Source organism: Lissotriton vulgaris, chromosome 12 (genome assembly GCF_964263255.1).
Source record: "Lissotriton vulgaris chromosome 12, aLisVul1.2, whole genome shotgun sequence".
Classification (NCBI taxonomy): Eukaryota; Metazoa; Chordata; class Amphibia; order Caudata; family Salamandridae; genus Lissotriton; species Lissotriton vulgaris.
Genome location: NC_141700.1, coordinates 658,793,029 through 658,810,748, shown reverse-complemented (window position 1 = coordinate 658,810,748; position 17,720 = coordinate 658,793,029). Strand labels below are relative to the sequence as shown.

General features: G+C 48.8%; 1 protein-coding gene across 3 annotated transcripts in view; it reads right to left on the bottom strand.

Moving 5' to 3' along the window:
• Positions 1 to 17,720, bottom strand: part of KIAA0513 (KIAA0513 ortholog) — a 300,297-nt gene that overhangs the window by 129,762 nt on the left and 152,815 nt on the right. For 2 of the 3 annotated variants that reach the window (XM_086945834.1, XM_086945833.1), the window contains exon 2: positions 4,651 to 5,273. In XM_086945834.1, coding sequence (XP_086801960.1) covers positions 4,651 to 5,126 — 476 coding nt within the window. In that variant the 5' untranslated portion in view covers positions 5,127 to 5,273. Of the gene's footprint in view, positions 1 to 4,650; positions 5,274 to 17,720 lie in introns of those variants that run through there. The other variant, XM_086945832.1, reaches the window with a different exon arrangement.

Below are 17,720 nucleotides of genomic sequence, written 5' to 3'. Positions count from 1 at the left end.
CAGGCTCGCTTGCGACACAACACACATTCAGACCCTTCCTTTACGCCCTACCACTTTCAAATGTCACCAGCCGCCACTGCATCTAAGAGCTGTCATTGGAGAGTGGAGTCTAAGGCAAGTGACCCAAACCTTGGCATGCTGCTCCATTGCTGCCCATCACTGATCAATATATCTCCCTTGTTATTGTAATTTGTTTGAAGACCATGTTTCTTACACACCGCCTGCTTGGGGTATCTGGAGGGCCAAACAAGGCAGTGCAAGACCGGGGAAGAGGCCTCTTCCCCAAGTGACTTGGCTTTTTATTACTTTAACGCAGTCATTAATTTTCTGTTATGAGTCCGTATTTATACAGCACGTAATCACAAAGTGTCTCGAGGCGCTGGAATATGCCTTCCCTCCAATGCAAGCGATATAATGCAAACCATTTTCCTTTTGCATTTGACAAACCCCTATTGCCTGGCAAGTACGTTTTTCCCCTCATAAAAACACACAACGAAAGACCGCAGTTATGCACGCTGCACATGTATGTTGTGGTTCAAACGTTGTTCTTAATGGCTGTGACTGCCCGTTGCATACGTATGCCCACCAATCACACCTACAGCGCGTGCTTTGATTTAGTGGCACATTTTGTTTGTTAATCTCGTTAGTGCTCTCCATGACGTAGCAAAGCTAGTTATTCACGGTTGGCTGTGGAAACAGCATTGCCATGGTAACAGTGACACCTCTCCGTTCGGGGGCTCTGTGTCGTCCGGCCTCACTAAACCGTCCCCACGTGTCCTGGAACTGAGCCCAGTGCTCAGTAGCGCCTATTAGTGGATTCTTGTGAGATGTACAAATAGACATGTGTTGGTCTAAACACAGCTCCCTGGGTCACTCTGAGACACCCAGAGCTGCCTTAGCCTCGGTTCCTTCCCTGTCCGTGCTGCTCCGCTGATCTTCACACACTGCACCCGTCTCGTGCACAGTCAAGTGACCTGCAGTGAGAAACAGCAGGTGACGTATTCTGCCAACCGGAAGCGGACGACCAGGATCTGCAGCGGCATTAGTGCTGGGGAGACCAGAAGGCGACAAGCAGTACCGCACAAGTGTGCATTCATTCTTCGATATTTGGCAACTGGACAAATATACGTGTGTAGGTGGAACTCACATGTGCCCTGGTGGCCTCACATCCCAAGTCAATGGGTGCTCCCTCACAACAGTCACAAACGATGACCTTGTAACACAATCGATTCACATTCTCACATTTTTGTGTGCAGCTTCCCCGCATCAATCACAAATCGTAACAATATAACGAACATGTATCACATCTTCACCTTGTGCTTACTCACATCAATCACACACCGTGAACATATAACATATATGAATCACATCCTCAATTAGTGCATGTGCTCACTGACATCAATCACAAACCGGGACCATACAACATATATGAATCACAGCCTCAACTTGTGCACATGCTTTCTCACATCAATAACAAACTGTGACCATATAAAACATATTAGAACATTGTAATGTTGGGAGATCCACTGAAGACAATGAAGTGGCTCAGGGCTTATAATGGCTGGTGTAAGCCGCCTGCTACAACATTCTCAGGATTGTTTTTCTATTTCTCACTTTTTAATGTTGAACATTGTACCCTCAGCGGGTGGAATGCTCCACTAACCTTATAGCCCTTCAGCCTCGGGCTATACAATTGTTAAAGGCCCTCTCGCCTATAACTCCGGTTCAGGGCCTTTAATAACCTGTATAGCCCTGAGAAGTAGGCTATAAGGCTAGATGAATAACATCCTCACCATGTGCCTGTGCTTACTCAAATCAATCCCAAACTATGACCATATGATAACAACTCATACATGTCACTATATCAAGGTGTAGTGGGCTGGCATGCTGAGTCAGTGATTGGCGCGGTGAGTGAATTGTTAGCAAACAGGAGCCCTAGGGACTGGCTCTCCCTTGGAATGGGTGTAACCCCCCAGGTCTGTGGCTTGAGCTGGACAGGGTATTGCAGGGTTCCTGAAGGTGTCCAGTGCATAAACCAGCTGCATGGTTCCCCTCCCGGGAACCGACCATCAACAATTAAGGCGGGGCGTGCACTGTAGTAACTTTTATGATGTGCGTTCACTACTCAGTCTCCATAAAATGCAAAAAAGAAAGCATGTGATCACATTAGTAATCAATAAACGGTAGAAATCGAAATCTGGTTTGAAGAAGATTAACCAGTAGTTGTAAACAGAAGTCTACCTACATCATTCCAAGATATCTCCAATCACAGGTTGGGAAAATTGGAAGGGAAAGGAAATTGGGGGAGGGGGTCCGTAGCATTTTTTTTTTTTAATACAGATAATTTTCAGTGTACACAATTTAATCATGGCACCTATCTAACTCTCGAGAATCCAGCTGCCGACCAGAGGACTTTCAACCACTCAATAAAATGACAGTTTAGATGAATTCCAAGATCTTTAGACATTATATTATTGCCATTATAAACAAGCATTGTAATTATGAAATTCATAAATATTAGGACTCATGAGCAATATTTTTTGGCTCAAACTTTAGATTTATTCGATACTCTGGGTTTTACAAAACAGAACGTATGGCCCTACACAAAGCTGGTCGTTTTTAAGCCTTTTGTGATTTTAATTGCTGTGCTCTTAACTAAAAAAATCAGTATCTACTTTGGACAGTTCATGTACATAATTAGCATTCTTTTTTCATCTCCTAATCAAACCAAGTTAGTCTACATCAGTCACAAAAACATTCCGTACTCCACAAAAAGGTTACTGAGGAAGCCTTAGAGCGTATTTATTGCTCCTCCAATATCTCCCTCAGAGTACAAAGAACACATAACATAGCCTATAGTTTACATCATTAATGCTAACAAAGTAGAGACGTTCTGGTCCCTGGAAAACAAACAATGCTACAACATAAGAAGTCCTTTATCTTTAGGATTTCAAAAGAACTTCTAGCATGAAAAAAAGACACTAGCTAGAAAGACTGTGGTGAAGGTCCAGGTCTCATATGAGCAAGATATTTTGCAAACTACATTCCCAAAATTACAAAAAAGCTATAATTTTATAGTGACATGTAGCTATCATCAGAACGGGATTACTGCAGATCCGCTCAAAAACGTATTAAAATGTATAGACATTTAACAAATCCTCCTATAAATTATACTTCTCATGGGTTTTCTTCCCAGAAATTCCGTAACAAATCAAGTTTGTCCTTTGAACTAAAATTATTAATTTAAACATGAAATACTAGAAATACTAAACTTGATGAACAACGATTCAAGCTCAAAATTATCTAATATTACCATATTTTGGCTTAAAAAATAAATTGTCGTTTCTCCAAGAGAGGTGGACAATTTGTTGAAGGCAACAGGGCCAAGTACGGAAATCTTTCCTGGTGCCCTAGTTAAGAACAATGTCAGGCTGCCTTCATAAGACATTTCCTCTCAATTAATGCCTTTCTACAAAAAATTCTATTCTGTCCCATTAAAGAAGGTTGTTGTTCCACCTACACTATAGTGAACGTTCACACCTTATTCTAACCTGCCAGGAACTATATGCATGTTTCAAATCGTATGCTCTTGGTGAAAATTACAAAAACAATTGTCAGCTACAGAAGTACATTGCAGAGAACCTGATATTTGATGATTGTTAATTAAGCACCATTTGGAGGATAGTGTCCTAAGTCTGGAACTGACAAGGTACTTTGTAAATGACATTAACTAAATTGCAAAACCATACAATATTACACAGAATTATCATCAGAATAGGATTCCTGCAATTCCTCTCATGAACTTTTTAACTTTCCGACTCCAGTGAGTCACAGAGACTGCTGCTGGAGACATCTGGGAGTAGGTGGCTCCATAAGGGTCAATCGGAACCATTGATTTTACTGGATCTCTCTGTGACATTTGACACTGTATATCAAGGGCTATTGTGTTGGAGATTGGAGTAGGAGGTGGGAAGGCAGATTTCTGTACTGGATTTATGCATTTTTAAGTGACTGTGTATCACGCATTCAGCTTGGTCAGTTTAGATCGGTAGCCCGGGCTCGGACCTGCAACACCTCCAGACCTCAATCTTCTCACTCCTCTTGTTTAACATCTATATGATCCCACTTTATTGTTTTATTGTAGCTCATTATCTCCAGTTTTGGATGTCTAACAATGACACAAACATGTTGTGGGCAGATCTAGCTACTGCTCCAGATGTAAGTATTTGTTTGGAAGACATAGATTGATGTCGGAAATGAATTAATGCTAGATTCACCATTGCAAAAACACATTTGATGGATGTCAGAGTAAATGACCAGGAAAACCACAAAAAAATGGAGTGCAAATAATTTGAATACAAAGTTGAAGAATGCATCGCTTAGCATCAAATTCCATACTAGCAATGAGAAGCTTGTTTCTCTTTTACACACTCCTACCGCAGAGACAGACTGAGACTTATTATGCCACTCTGCACTTTATTGAACAACAGATCTAGCTTTTTCTTTGCTGCACTGGGGCACTGAATACATCAGAAAGCACATATAGTAATCTGATTTTAAATAAGGTTCAATATCTAAGCTGAATTAATTAATTTAATAATTCATACAAGGACAATGTCTAGCCAGAAAACAAAAAAGTATCTTTCTTACCCTCCAATAAATATCTTTTCCACATATTTCCTCATGAACTCCCTCTGCTCAGCCATCACCTCATCTTTGGCTGATTCTGTGCTCTGATTGGATGAAAACGACTCATTTGAGGAGGATCTCCTAGAGTTGTTCCAACTCTGGTGGGTGGGTGAATATGCCATGTCATTCTCACTGTCGGCTGATTCTGTTGCGTCACTCTCTTCGCCATCGGCCGGGTTTCCCACTGTTTCAGGCAGCTCGTAGCCCTCCTCATCACGGTGTTCATTCACCTCCTCTTCGGGAAGCCCATTGCCCTCTGTTATGAGCACGTGGTTTTCACCCTCTGTTATGAGCACATGGTTTTCATCCTCCTCAGGGTGCCAATTGTCATCATGCAGCAGGCCATCACAGAGTTTTGATGGAAGTTCTCCTGCAGTCACCACTGGATCCGAATCAAAGTCTATCAGATTCCCCACAGGAACATCCATTGACTCCATGTCTATAGCTTTGGCTATTAGGCTACTGTAAGTTTATCCAGGTTAATTATTTATTTGTAGTCGAACCTGGTTCATCAAAGAGATTCAAGCTACAATTTGCTATACCAAGCAAGTTTTTCAATGGCTGACATCATTGAATGGAGGCGCCTGAAAAAGAAAAGACATTGAAGAGTCACAATTCTTGGGACTGATGGTGCATTCAACTGCATATGAAAGTTTTAAAAAACGTTTTACATTCCTCATTTTGATTCAAACAGCCACTATGCAACAGGATTTAATTCTAAGCATTACAAAACACCAACCAAATACAGTGTCAAGACTCAAGAGGCCACTTTCATACTGGACAGTGAGAATCCCAGGATTGTAAATGGTTCCAGATCCCAACAAGCCTTCTGATATGTGTTTATTTGATGGGGCATCTGAGCCAATGGTGATGATACCGTGAAAGAGGACATGTGGCCACGCTGAGCATGAAGGAATAGGATAGTTCACACAATGGCAAGGTTAATAGCAAACTGAGGTGTGGAGAGAGCTTTGGGGGAAGAAAACATTCCTGCAGCAGGAGGTTGCTGGCACCAAAAGGCATGCAAGGGGAAATGTGTTTAAGGCTGCCTTGTGGGCAAGTACTTAGGTGTTTGGAGGAAGAAAAGCAGCTGAACTACAATTGACAAGGGGTTTTATAATCAGTGTAAATACCAATGCACACAAGACACGAGATGTTGAAGAAAGACAAAAGTGGGTGACCGGAGGAAACCTGTGGCAAAAATGAGGGCCTGTTGGGAAATAGCAACACATTAGGGCAGTAAAGAATAGTTTGTCTTAGCACCTGATACAACAAATTAGCAAAATATGAACGGCTCAAAATAATTGAGCCAGGACAGCATAAAACAAGCAGGTAAAACAAATACGTCTGGCTTGAATTGTTAGGTCGAGCCTACAGCGCATGCGCTTTCTGCAAGACCTTTTGTAATCCCTTAACACCACATTATTCCCGCCTGCTGCTTGCCATAGGTTCCCTCCAGTTCCCCTCTTAATTGCTGCATCCTGACTCGTTCTGTGTGCCAATCGCTCACTACTGTTCAAGAGAGAGGAGCACCGGCTGATTACAGTCTCCTTCTAGCTGCATTCTTTTAAGAACTCCTTCCTTTATTCATTGCAGGCACAGTGCAGCCTTGTCCCAGTGATTACTCATTCTCGCTCTTTCGCTTTCAGCGCATCCTTGTTTAATCTGTCACAACGCAGAGTGACATGATCGGAACACTGCTATTCCTGGCGAAGCTGCACGTCAAAGCTGCAAGAATGTTCAAACTTCAAATTAAAAGCCCCCACAAAAGGGGTCTCTCAAGTTGTTGTCAGCGTCCTCACCTTGGATGGAAAGCTACCACCGAGGACAGTGTCTCAAAAACGCATTACCTGCCACAAGTAAGAAAGCTCATTTCAGGCCAGGCCGCTAACAATTACAAAGTGATTTTAAAAAGCACGCCAATCACCAATAGGAGACTTTTCCTCATGATTTACAAATGAAAGTAGACCAGCACATAAAAGTATGGACTAAACAAAGAAAACCCATACTAGGCATTTGTGAGTTGTGGAACCTAGTCAGGATTGTCAAAACTATCTAAAAAGGAATGTTGCACTAAACGCATAAACTATTTCATATTGTAATTGGTGTTAGTCTTTTTTCTTCACTGGTCAGTTCAATTCTAGCAGAAGTGCTGCTGATATTCTTTTTCATAATGTGCCTGGTGGAAGATCGAGTTCACCAGCTGAAAATAATTTCTTTCTAGTTGATCCGGTTCTTCACTTAAGATTTCGTGAACACCTTTTGAAATGCTATTTAGAAAAGTCCTGTTGTAACTTGGCGCACGTACATTGGCTCCCTATACAGGCTACAGTCACCTTTAAGGCCTTGTGTTTGGCCATAGAATCCTCAACGAGAAAGGACTAAGATTTTTGTGCCCCGTTCTCACTGCATACAGACCTGCTCGGAACCGGAGGTCATTGGGCACGGCGAAGGTGATCGTGCCTAAGATGCGGAAGGTATCAATCAATCAATCAGGAGTTTGTTAAAACGCAACTACTCACCCGTAAGGGTCTCAAGGTGCTAGGGGTGGGGGGGGGAGTGGGGGGGTGCAGGTTCCATTCCATCAAGGAGGGGGTCTGTCGAAGAGCCAGGTTTTGAGGTTTCTTGCGAAGATGGGGAGCGATGTTGTCTGAGGTGGAGCGGAAGGGCGTTCCATGCTTTGGCCGCAAGGAAGGAGAAGGAGCGGCCTCCCGATCTGGTCTTTCTGGTGCGGGGGACCACGGCGTAGGAAAACTGGGCTGATCGTAGGGTCCTTTGGGGTGCGTGGAATTTGAGTCGGCTGTTCAGGTATGCTGGTCCGGTGCCGTGGAGGGCCTTGTGTGCGTGGGTGAGCATCTTAAAGGTGATTCTCGCCTCGACGGGGAGCCAGTGGAGTGTGCGCAGGTGCTGGGAGATGTGGCAGTGTTTTGGCAGGTTGAGGACCAGTCTTGCGGCGGCGTTCTGGATGTTCTGTAGCTTGCGGATGAGGTTTTTGTTTATTCCTGCGTAGAGTGCGTTGCCGTAGTCGAGTCTGCTGGTGACCAGGGCGTGAGTGACTGTCTTTCGGTGTTCAAGTGGGATCCATTTGAAGGTCTTACGAAGGAGGCGGAGGGTGTGGAAGCAGGAAGATGAGACAGAGTTGATCTGGCGGTCCATTTTGAGCTCGGAGTCCAGGATGATTCCCAGGTTGCGTGCGTGGTCTGTGGGGGTTGGCGGGTTTCCGAGGGCGGTGGGCCACCAGGTGTCGCTCCAGGCGTCGGGGTTTGGGCCCATGATGAGTACTTCTGTTTTGTTGGTGTTTAGTTGAAGGCAGCTGTTTTTCATCCATTTGGCAACGGCTTCCATGCCTTCTCGAAAGTTGCGTCTGGCGGTGTTGGGCTCGTTGGATAGGGAGAGGATGAGCTGGGTGTCGTCTGCATATGACACGATGTTGAGTCCGTAGGTTCAGACGATGGGGGCAAGTGGAGCCATGTAGACGTTGAAGAGCGTCGGGCTGAGGGAGGAGCCCTGGGGGACTCCGCAGGTGATCGGTGTGGGGTCCGAGAGAAAAGGGGGGAGTCTGACCCGCTACGTCCTGCCGGAGAGGAAGGAGCAGATCCAGTCGAGGGCCTTGTCCCGGATTCCTGCATCGTAGAGTCTGCATATTAGGGTGCGGTGGGAGACTGTGTCGAACGCCGCTGATAGGTCGAGGAGGATGAGGGCTACTGTTTCTCCTTTGTCCAGTAAGGTGCGGATGTCGTCTGTTGCAGCGAGGAGGGCCGTTTCCGTACTGTGGTTTTTTCTGAAGCCGGATTGGGAGGAGTCGAGGATGTTGTGTTCTTCAATGAATGTGGCGAGTTGGCTGTTGATGGCTTTCTCGATGACTTTCGCTGGGAACGGGAGCAGGGAGATGGGTCTGTAGTTTTTGAGGTCGGTGGGGTCCGCTGAGGGTTTCTTTAGGAGGGGGTTGACCTCGGCGTGTTTCCAGTCGTCGGGGAACGAGGCGGTCGCCAGGGAGCGGTTGATGGTTTGGCGGAGTATGGGTGCGATGGTGTTGGCAGCTCTGTTGAAGATGCGGTGGGGGCAGGGGTCCGTGGGGGCCCCTGAGTGGATTGACTTCATTGTCTTCAGTGTGTCTTCGGTGGTGAGGGCTGTCCAGTCATCAATCGCTGGTTTCCGGGTGTCGGGGGTGGTTGGTGAGGGTTCAGTGTGTTGGTTGTCTTCGTCGAAGTTGTCGTAGATGCTCTTGATTTTGTGGTGGAAAAAGATGCTGAGTTTGTCGCAGAGGTCTTGTGAGGGAGGGATGTCGGTAGACTCGCTGGTGGGTTGGGCGAACTCCTTGATGATGCTGAAGAGTTCCTTGCTGTTGTGTGCGTGGGTGGAGATTCTATCTTCAATCGCTTTTTTCCTCGTTTCTCTGATGAGTTGATGGTGGGCGTTGGTGGCGGCTCTGAAGTTGTTGTGGGCTTCTGTGGATTTGGTGTTTCTCCAGGCCTTTTCAAGGCGGCGGCATGTGCGCCTGGACTCTCGAAGTTCGGTGGTAAACCATCTGGCTTTCTTGGCACGGGTATTGTTTTTCTTGAGGGGGGCTATGGTGTTGGTGCTGTCCGAGATCCATCTATGCAGGGTTCGGGCTGCGGTGTTGGGGTCGTCGTTTTCCGCGATGGTTGGGGTGGAGTTGTTGAGTGAGGAGGTGAGCTGGTCATCGGTGATTTTGGTCCAGTTTCTTTGTGGAAGCAGGTGCTGGTGTCTGTGGATGGTGGGTGTTCTGAAGGTGAAGTGGACGCAACGATGGTCGGTCCATGGGAGTTTGGTGGTGTGGCTGAAGGTGATGGAGTTTCCTGGTACAGGCCGGAGGCAGCTCCTTCGGCTTCCTCGCAGCTAAGGCCTGGAATGACCTACCTGTGGATTTGAGGACTTGCACATATGAGACATTGTTCCAGAAAAAAATTTAAACCTGGCTCTTCCAGTACCCCCCGGGAGGCCGAAAGTAGGCCTCTTACTTCTTAGGGCCATAGGCTAGGGGGAGGGGGGTGGGTCCGGGCCAGCTGCTGTGGCATTAAAGGTTTTCTAGCGCTGGGACACTCCGTTGGAGTAACCAGGCGCTCTACAAACATAATAATAATAATAATAATCTAGTATCTAAAGTTGTCATTTGGTTTCATGTGATATTTTAACTTAACTCGTAGAGGGTTTGCTGTCCCCACCCGGTCTTTGTAATAAACAGTAAGCATATAGAGCACCCTTTGAGAAGTACCACATCTCGAGGCGCTCATTACTGGTGCTAAACATTTCACATTTCAGTGAAAGGTTCCGTGGAGCTGCCGATGGCATTAGGTTACACAAGCAGCATTATATGGATGCATTTGTCCACTGAGCAATTTTGCTGACTTAAATAATCATATGTCCAAAATCTCACATGACATGACAAGAAATAGCAGAATCCATTTGTAACAGTGGAATTCGAATTTCATTTTGAACCATCTGCCACACACAAAAATGTTACATTCAGTGACAGATAATGCCTACTTTATGTGCCTTAGCCGTGGCGAACATTCTGCCGCGGTGCAGAAAAAAATGGCGCGTGCAGTTTGGATGCTTGCCGGCCGTCCTCTGCACACCGTGACGTCCGACGCATGGAAAAGGTTAAGCCTTACCTACTCTTTACATGTGTATGCAACCCCCACCACACAGCGCTTTAGCTTCATCCAAACAACAATTAGAATATATGAATATACAAAGTGCTTAATTTGTAAAGTAATAAGTACCGGTGCCCAACGGATTTTTTTCTCAGAAGCCCACTTTCGTCCTTGCTTTCTCAAGTTGTCACTGTTTTACGACTTTACCTTCCTCCTCCTTTCCCCATTTCGTGTTTTTTCTTTCTTCTTGCTCTGGGTAAAAGTCTTATGAGGAAAAGTAAGTGCGGTTTAAAAAAATGAATGCGGGTAGGCTCTACCTGCACGCACCAATTCAAAGTAAGCACTGAATTTTTTTCTTTGACATGTATGCTATTTTTTGGGGGTTTCATTGTTTGTATAAAATGAATTGCAGTTAGCACAGCGGAGACTTCCTAATGCACATTCTAACCCACTTGGAGCACAATTCTAAATTTCAATGTGGAATTGAAGTAAAACATACAAAAATGATTTTTTAAATGTATTGATTTTGACTATCTTTTTGGCTGGTTCTTGTCTACTGAATGCATTACTTGATGGAAAGGATCTGCTTAGCAAACATAATAAGTCTCTCGGCAGAGGCCTTTGACCTCTAGTTAAGCACTGAGGAGGGGGTCATAATTCTTATGTATTCAAGCTTTCCGGTCTCAAAATATTTACTGTTAGGAACTACTTAACCGGTTCGATGCTGATGACGGAGCCGCTCCGTCATCAGCTGCGGGTGCGCTGTGCTGATGACGGAGCGGTTCCGTCATGGCCCGGCCGCCGCGCCTGCGCGGCGCGTTCTATTAGGCGGGCGGGGCCATGACGGAACCGCTCCGTCACGAGCACAGCGCAACCGCGGCTGGTGACGGAGTGGTTCTGTCACCAGCATGCGGCTGCCGTGCGGCCGCCCCGCCCGTTTAGCGCTGCGGCGGAATAGCCGCCGCAGCGATGCGGTTAACCCCTTCCATGCGGCCGCGATTCTGCACCTGTGCGGCAAAATCGCGAGTGGGCGGGTTTATGACGGCTCCAGCCGTCATCAGCACACGAGCGCCGTAGTGCATGACAGCTGGGGGCCGTCATCAGCATGCAAGGGGTTATGAGAGTTGAATGGCACTAGAACTGACCGTGTTTGGGAATAGCGTCGGGATGGTAGGGTGGGAGGGAGTAGCAGCACAAAACATTAGTGGCTACCGGTCTGTCTCTTTAAGTGCCAAATGTTAACTTTTTTTAAATCCAGTTTTCTTCTTGCCCTCTTCACAGCATTTTTTTTTTTTAAAGTATTTTTTATTGTAGACACACAATACGCAGGCCAATAGTTATACATATACAGTATCAATCAGAGTGCTGCAGTCCGGTATACCATCTGCCAATTTACACACAGCCTGCGGGCCGGGCGGCGACAAAATCACAGCTCCCACATGCCCGGTTACACTTCCACAGGAGTATCGTCTCGCAGTAAAATGCTTGTGCCTACTTTTAGGTCCTCATCTGAGTAAACATAAAACTCCCCCCCAACCCCCCCCCCCCGTCCCAGAGAATTCCACCCCCCCGACACCCCTCCCCCCCACCCCATCATCCGCTCGTGGGCCACCTGATGTATATAGCTAAACTTGGTCGTCAGACATCCCCCTCTACCGGTTCTCTTCTCTCTTGGTCATTGTGAAGTGCTGCCCCCGGCAACGCCAAGTTCCTCCCCTTCATCCACTATTCCACTGTCCCTGAGGCCCTGCCCCATCACCTCCCAGGCCGTCGCCTGTTATAGCGCTCTCTCATTAGTGGTTCTACGCGCCAACTGATATCTATATGTGCTGTCGCAAGCCGCCCATTTCAGAAATTCGTTGTACCACCTCTTATACGTCGGGCCCGTCCTTGCCTTCCAGTTTCTAGTAATCTCACGCTTGGCTACCATCAAACCCATATCTATGAATTTACTTGAGAGCTTGTTTTTGGGGGTATGTGGGAACCAATGCAGGAGGCACGCCGCTGGGTCAAAGTCAACAGTCCGGTCCGTCACCTCGTTCAAAGACTCACCCACGGCCTGCCAGTAGTCCGACAGAGCCGGGCATGACCAGAGCATATGCACCAGCTCCGCTCCCTCTGTCGCACAGCGGGGGCACCTCGCGTCAGTCGCGCCAAAGTATCTCAGGATCCTCCCAGGGGTCATATACGCCCTGTGCAGTATATAATAATGAATAATTTGAAATCTAGCGTTCCTTGTGCTGTCACGCGCCCGCCGCACCAATTGCGCCCACGTCGTGTCTGGTATGGGCCTGCCCAGGTCAGTTTCCCACTTGAGTTTCAGCTTTTCTAGGGGCGGCAAATGCTCACGGAGCATTCTGTTATATAAGCAAGTCACTGCCTTCACCGTTCCCGCCGCCATCATGGTGTACTGGCAAGCCATAGCCGTCTCTGGCTCTGCCAGTCCCAGTCCCCAGTGTTTCTGCATCGCTCTTATTATAGCAGCGTGAAGGAGGTAACCCCCACGCGGAAGGTCGAAGCATTCCTGGAGGGCTAGGAACGGGAGGAGCTCCCCGTTTTCAAAAAGATCCCCTACTACCTGTACTCCCGCTTCCTCCCATTGTTGTAGGCGGGACCAATCGCCACCGTGCGGTAGCGCGGTTAGCATGCCCAATGGCATCTCCGGGGCGTAAGGGTGCTTAATCCCCGCTCGCTTCTGCGCCCGGTTCCAGCATCGCCGAAATGTGTCTTGCTCAAGGGACAAGTCCCGGGCGGCAAGTTTCTGTCCTAATGCAATGTAGGCCAGTACATGCTGTGGCGTGCCCCGCAGTCGCCCGTCTTCCGGGCCACCTCTTGCGTGAATACCTGCAACTGGGCAGCAAGGTAGTAGAGCTCGTAATCTGGGAACGCCAGACCCCCTTCATCTTTCGGGCGGGTGAGTGTCGCCAGTGCCACTCTGCACCTGCCCGCCCCCCACAAGAAAGTAGTGCACTGGGTCCTAAGTCGGCGGAAAAAGGAGCTGGGGATCCAGATCGGAAGCGTCCGAAAGTAGTACAGGAGCCGCGGCAGTGCCACCATCTTCAAGAGAGCTATCCTACCAGCTATGGACAGTGGAAGCGTGGCCCAGAAGGCCATGCTACCTTTTAGCCCCCTGACGCTTCTCTCCACATTGCCCTCGAACAGAGCCGCCGCAGTGTGATAGATGTAAACTCCAAGGTAATGGAGACAGGTTGGTTCCCAACGAAGTAGCGGTCGGTGGTCTGGGCGGGCCGTGCCCTCCCTCAATGGAAAAAGGCACGTTTTCGTCCAATTAACCTTTAACCCCGACAGGCCACCAAACCGCCCCAGCAACTCCTCTGCTCCGTTGAGCTCTGTTGCGTCATTGTCAAGGAACAGCAGGAGGTCATCGGCGTACAGCGAGATAAACTGTCGCCCATCTCTAGCTCGCACACCTGCAAAGTATCGCCCCCTGCGGGCCTCCGCCGCCAACGGCTCAATCGCCAAGGCGAACAGTAAGGGGGATAGGGAGCACCCCTGCCGGGTGCCTCTCTCCACTGGGTATTGTTGGGACACCAAGGACCCAACCCGCACTCTCGCCACCGCCGCTGCATAAAGCACCTTCGTCCAACGGATATATCCTGCGCCCAACCCAAAGCATTCCATGACCATGTATAAATAATCCCATTCCAGACTATCGAACGCTTTTTCGATGTCAACCGAGAGGGCAAATGGAGTTCCGTTCCCCTCCCGCAGATCTTCCATGAGTCGGATAAGCCTCCTAATATTTAGCGTCGTGTTCCGAGCAGGGATAAAACCGTTCTGATCCTCATGGATCAGAGTGGTCATATGCGGCAAAAGTCTCGCCGCCAGTATAGAGCTTAAGATTTTATAGTCAGCAGTCAGCATTGAGAGCGGTCTATAAGATGCAGGGCTACTGCCTTCTCTGCCAGGTTTTAGTAACGGAATGACTATCGCTTCACGCATCGATTGGGGAAGCCGACCCGTGGCCCCTGCCTCCTTGTACACGGCTAAAAGCCGCGGCGCTAAGGCGTCCACATACTTGCCGTAGAATTCAATGGGCAATCCATCTATCCCCGGCGTCTTATTGCGGGCCATGGACTTGATAGCTCTTCTAATCTCCCCCAAGTCAATGTCTCTTCCTAAGTCCTCCGCTTGCTCGTCCTCTAAGCGCGGCAGGGTGAGGCCTCCCAGGAAAGTCGCTGTCTCCTCCCCCCGGTCGTCCAGGGTACTGCTATAGAGTCTCCCGTAGTACCTCTGAAAGCCGTCCACTATGGCCGATTGGGTGTAGGACAGGTGTCCCTCCTCATCTGCAATTTGCAAAATAGGGGAGCTGCGTTTCGTGGGGTTTGCAAGCCACGCCAACAGAGTGCCCGATCGATCACCCTCCACATGAGAGCGCAGCGCATACGCCCGATGATCGTAAGCCCGTAGCCTTTCCACCTCAACTGCCACCGCTTCTCTAGCCGAGCTTACCGCCTCTTGAAGCTCCGGTCGACCAGGCCGTTCCCTCTCCGCTTCCCGCAGTTTTGCGTCCGCCTTCTCCAGGTCGGTCAACAACACCCTCCTCGTGCCCACGTACTGTGTGATACACTGTCCCCTCACTACCACTTTAAAAGCATCCCATTCCACTGCCCTAGAGTCCGTGGACCCCTCGTTGATGGTAAAGTACTGTGTCAATCCCTCCTCCAGTGCCGCCCCGAGCAGCGGGTCCTCCAGAGTCTCCGGTCGGAGCCTCCAGGTCGGCACCCTAGGCTTTTCCGTCACCCAGTCTAAGTGAATCAGGAGCGGATTGTGGTCCGAAACCGTTCTTGTTAGATATTCCGACCAGGTAACATACGGCAACACTTCCAGCGAACATAATATCGCATCCAGCCTAACGTGGCGATCATGTAGCCCGGAGTAGAACGAGTAATCCCGGTCCGTTGGGTGTTGTGTCCTCCATGCATCAGTTAACCCCCAGCTCTCCTGCCAGTCCCGTCTACCCTTGGCAATGCGGTACACCGGGGAATCGCTCAGTGGCGGGTGTGACCTATCCAGATTCACTTCCGCCACGGAGTTGAAGTCCCCTCCCATGAGTACCGGACCCACTAGAAAGGGCGCCAGTGTCCCCGATAAGCCTGCATAAAAAGCCAGTTGTTCTATATTCGGGGCATACACACTGCATAGGACAACATCTTTTCCCCGTAACCTACTCTCCACCACCACAAATCTCCCCTCTGGATCTACCAGCTGCCGCGTTAATTGGAAAGGTGTCCCCGCTCTGATCCATATCAGGGCTCCCCTTGCGTAGGCCGAGTAAGAGGTGTGGAAAACCTGACCCCTCCATCTCCTCTGCAACGCCACCCCTTCCTGCTTTGTAATGTGTGTCTCCTGTAAGAGCGCAATGTGAATCCCCCTAGGTAGGCGTGCACTTTATGTCTGCGCTGCATCGTGTGTAGGCCCCTCACGTTCCAGGTTATGCACTTCAAAACATTCAAGTTAGCCATTGTCCCGTAATTCAAGGTTCCGACTCCCCCCCATGTTCGTGCTCCTGCGGATGATGGCCCCACCCCAGCCCCAAACGTAAACTCCCAACTGTCCAGCCCCTAAGCAATCCGGGGTCGGTGTGTGGTAAATTAAATATTACCCTGTCATAATTTCTATACTTAAACAAAGGGTCATGCATATAATGAGAGGCAGAGTCCGTGGTGTCCGATTCAAAAGGGCTTTATTTCAGTAACTCGAGTTAAGGGAGAATCGGGTTCCATCACCACTAAGGTTCAGGAAGGGTCTTCTGAACTTTATTCACAGAGTACAATATTTATACATTGAATATACATTGAATTGCATAGAGAAGGAGGAGCGCTCCAGGCAGAGCAAGAGAAAGAGAGAGATAAGAGCATGTGGGCGTGCAAGAGGTCGTACATGTGGGCGTTCACTTGAGGAGTCATAGGTGAGTCATAGGTGGGTGGATACATGGAGGGGGTCTGCATGGTCAGCTGGAACCTTTACCCTACTTGTGTGCGCAACTTGGTCATGACGTGCAATTAACGTGTAACTGGGGGAAGCTGGGGGGAGCGGACTTTCGGTCTAGTAGAGAAGCCTTCAGTGTCAGGACGACCTGCACGTCTGGTATTATCTGATATCTTAAGTTTGGAGGATGTATTGTCTGAAGTAAAGGTCGCTCAAGCAAAGGTTGCTCATCACCAAGAGCCGGTGTGGGCATATATTTCTTCGAGCATTGCGTGGGGGCCATGGGCTTTCTATGGATGCGAGCTCTGCAAATCACTTAAATGGAGACAGAAAGGCTAGGCCCTATCTCTGCAGACGGGTTCTGTTTACCTTCTTCACTAAGCAGGAATGTGTTTCTGTGGAGCAAGCAGATAACTGTGTGCAAAATACTGTCTTGGCCCCCCTGGCTGGGCCCCTTTCGGCTGAGCCAGAAGTATGCGAGAGGTCAGGGATATGTAGCTGCAGCCCTCAGAGTGTCTGGAGGCAAGAAACCTTAATTCGGAGACTGGCTCAGGCTGAAACACAAAACGGGTTCATCTCGACTTTTATTAAACGTGCACAATGCAAATACATTGGCAACATAGGCCTCAGTGCAGAATTAACGTTTCTTTCATGGAAGGCTTGGTAACTGACATTCTAATGTGGGACTGAAATGCAGAGGCATCATTATTGCAGGCCATAGAGGGAAAATGCATGGGTGACCTGCTCATACACTAAACGTGGGGTACAAGCAGGGGACACATTGGCCACGTAAAATTTCTATTTCCTCAGGTGTCTGCAAAAAACTCCCTGCCACAAACCCCAACTGTGGTGTACCCCCTCCCCCCAGAACAGGCCCCAATATCGAGATACCAGACCCCATCCAGACTCCCTTAACTGAGAACCCCCAGGTGACTAGTTCACGGCCGCAGCCGCAAGTGCATTAAGGGCGTACGGAGCGAGGCCTCGCCCAAGAGGGGGCCACATGTCCCAGGTCCACACCCATCCCCCCATTTCTGAGAACAGCTCTCAGCCATTCACCCAGCGCCCAAGCCTGGAGCTAATATACCCGCTAACCAGGCGAAACCCCTCAAGTTCCCTTCCCTTTACCCATCAGGCGTAAGTCAGATGTTCAGGATGTCTTCTGCCGTTTGCGGCGTCACCAGCGGGCCCTTGGCGTCGTGGATCCCAGATAGGTCCAAGGCCGATGCATGTGTCTCTGTGTCCGTGCCTCGTTTGGACTGGGAGTCCTCCGTTCTCGCCAACGTGATTACCCCTTGCAGCGCCGCCTTGCGTTCAGCCTCCGTTTGCGAGGCGGTCGGTTTCCCAGCACCGCGCCGCCGTTTGCGTAGTCTTTGCGATTTACGCAGGCCCTCTGGTGCTCGCTCCCCTCCTTTTCCCGCTCCTCTCGAATCTTGGCTTCATCCGTGCCCGCTTTGTAGG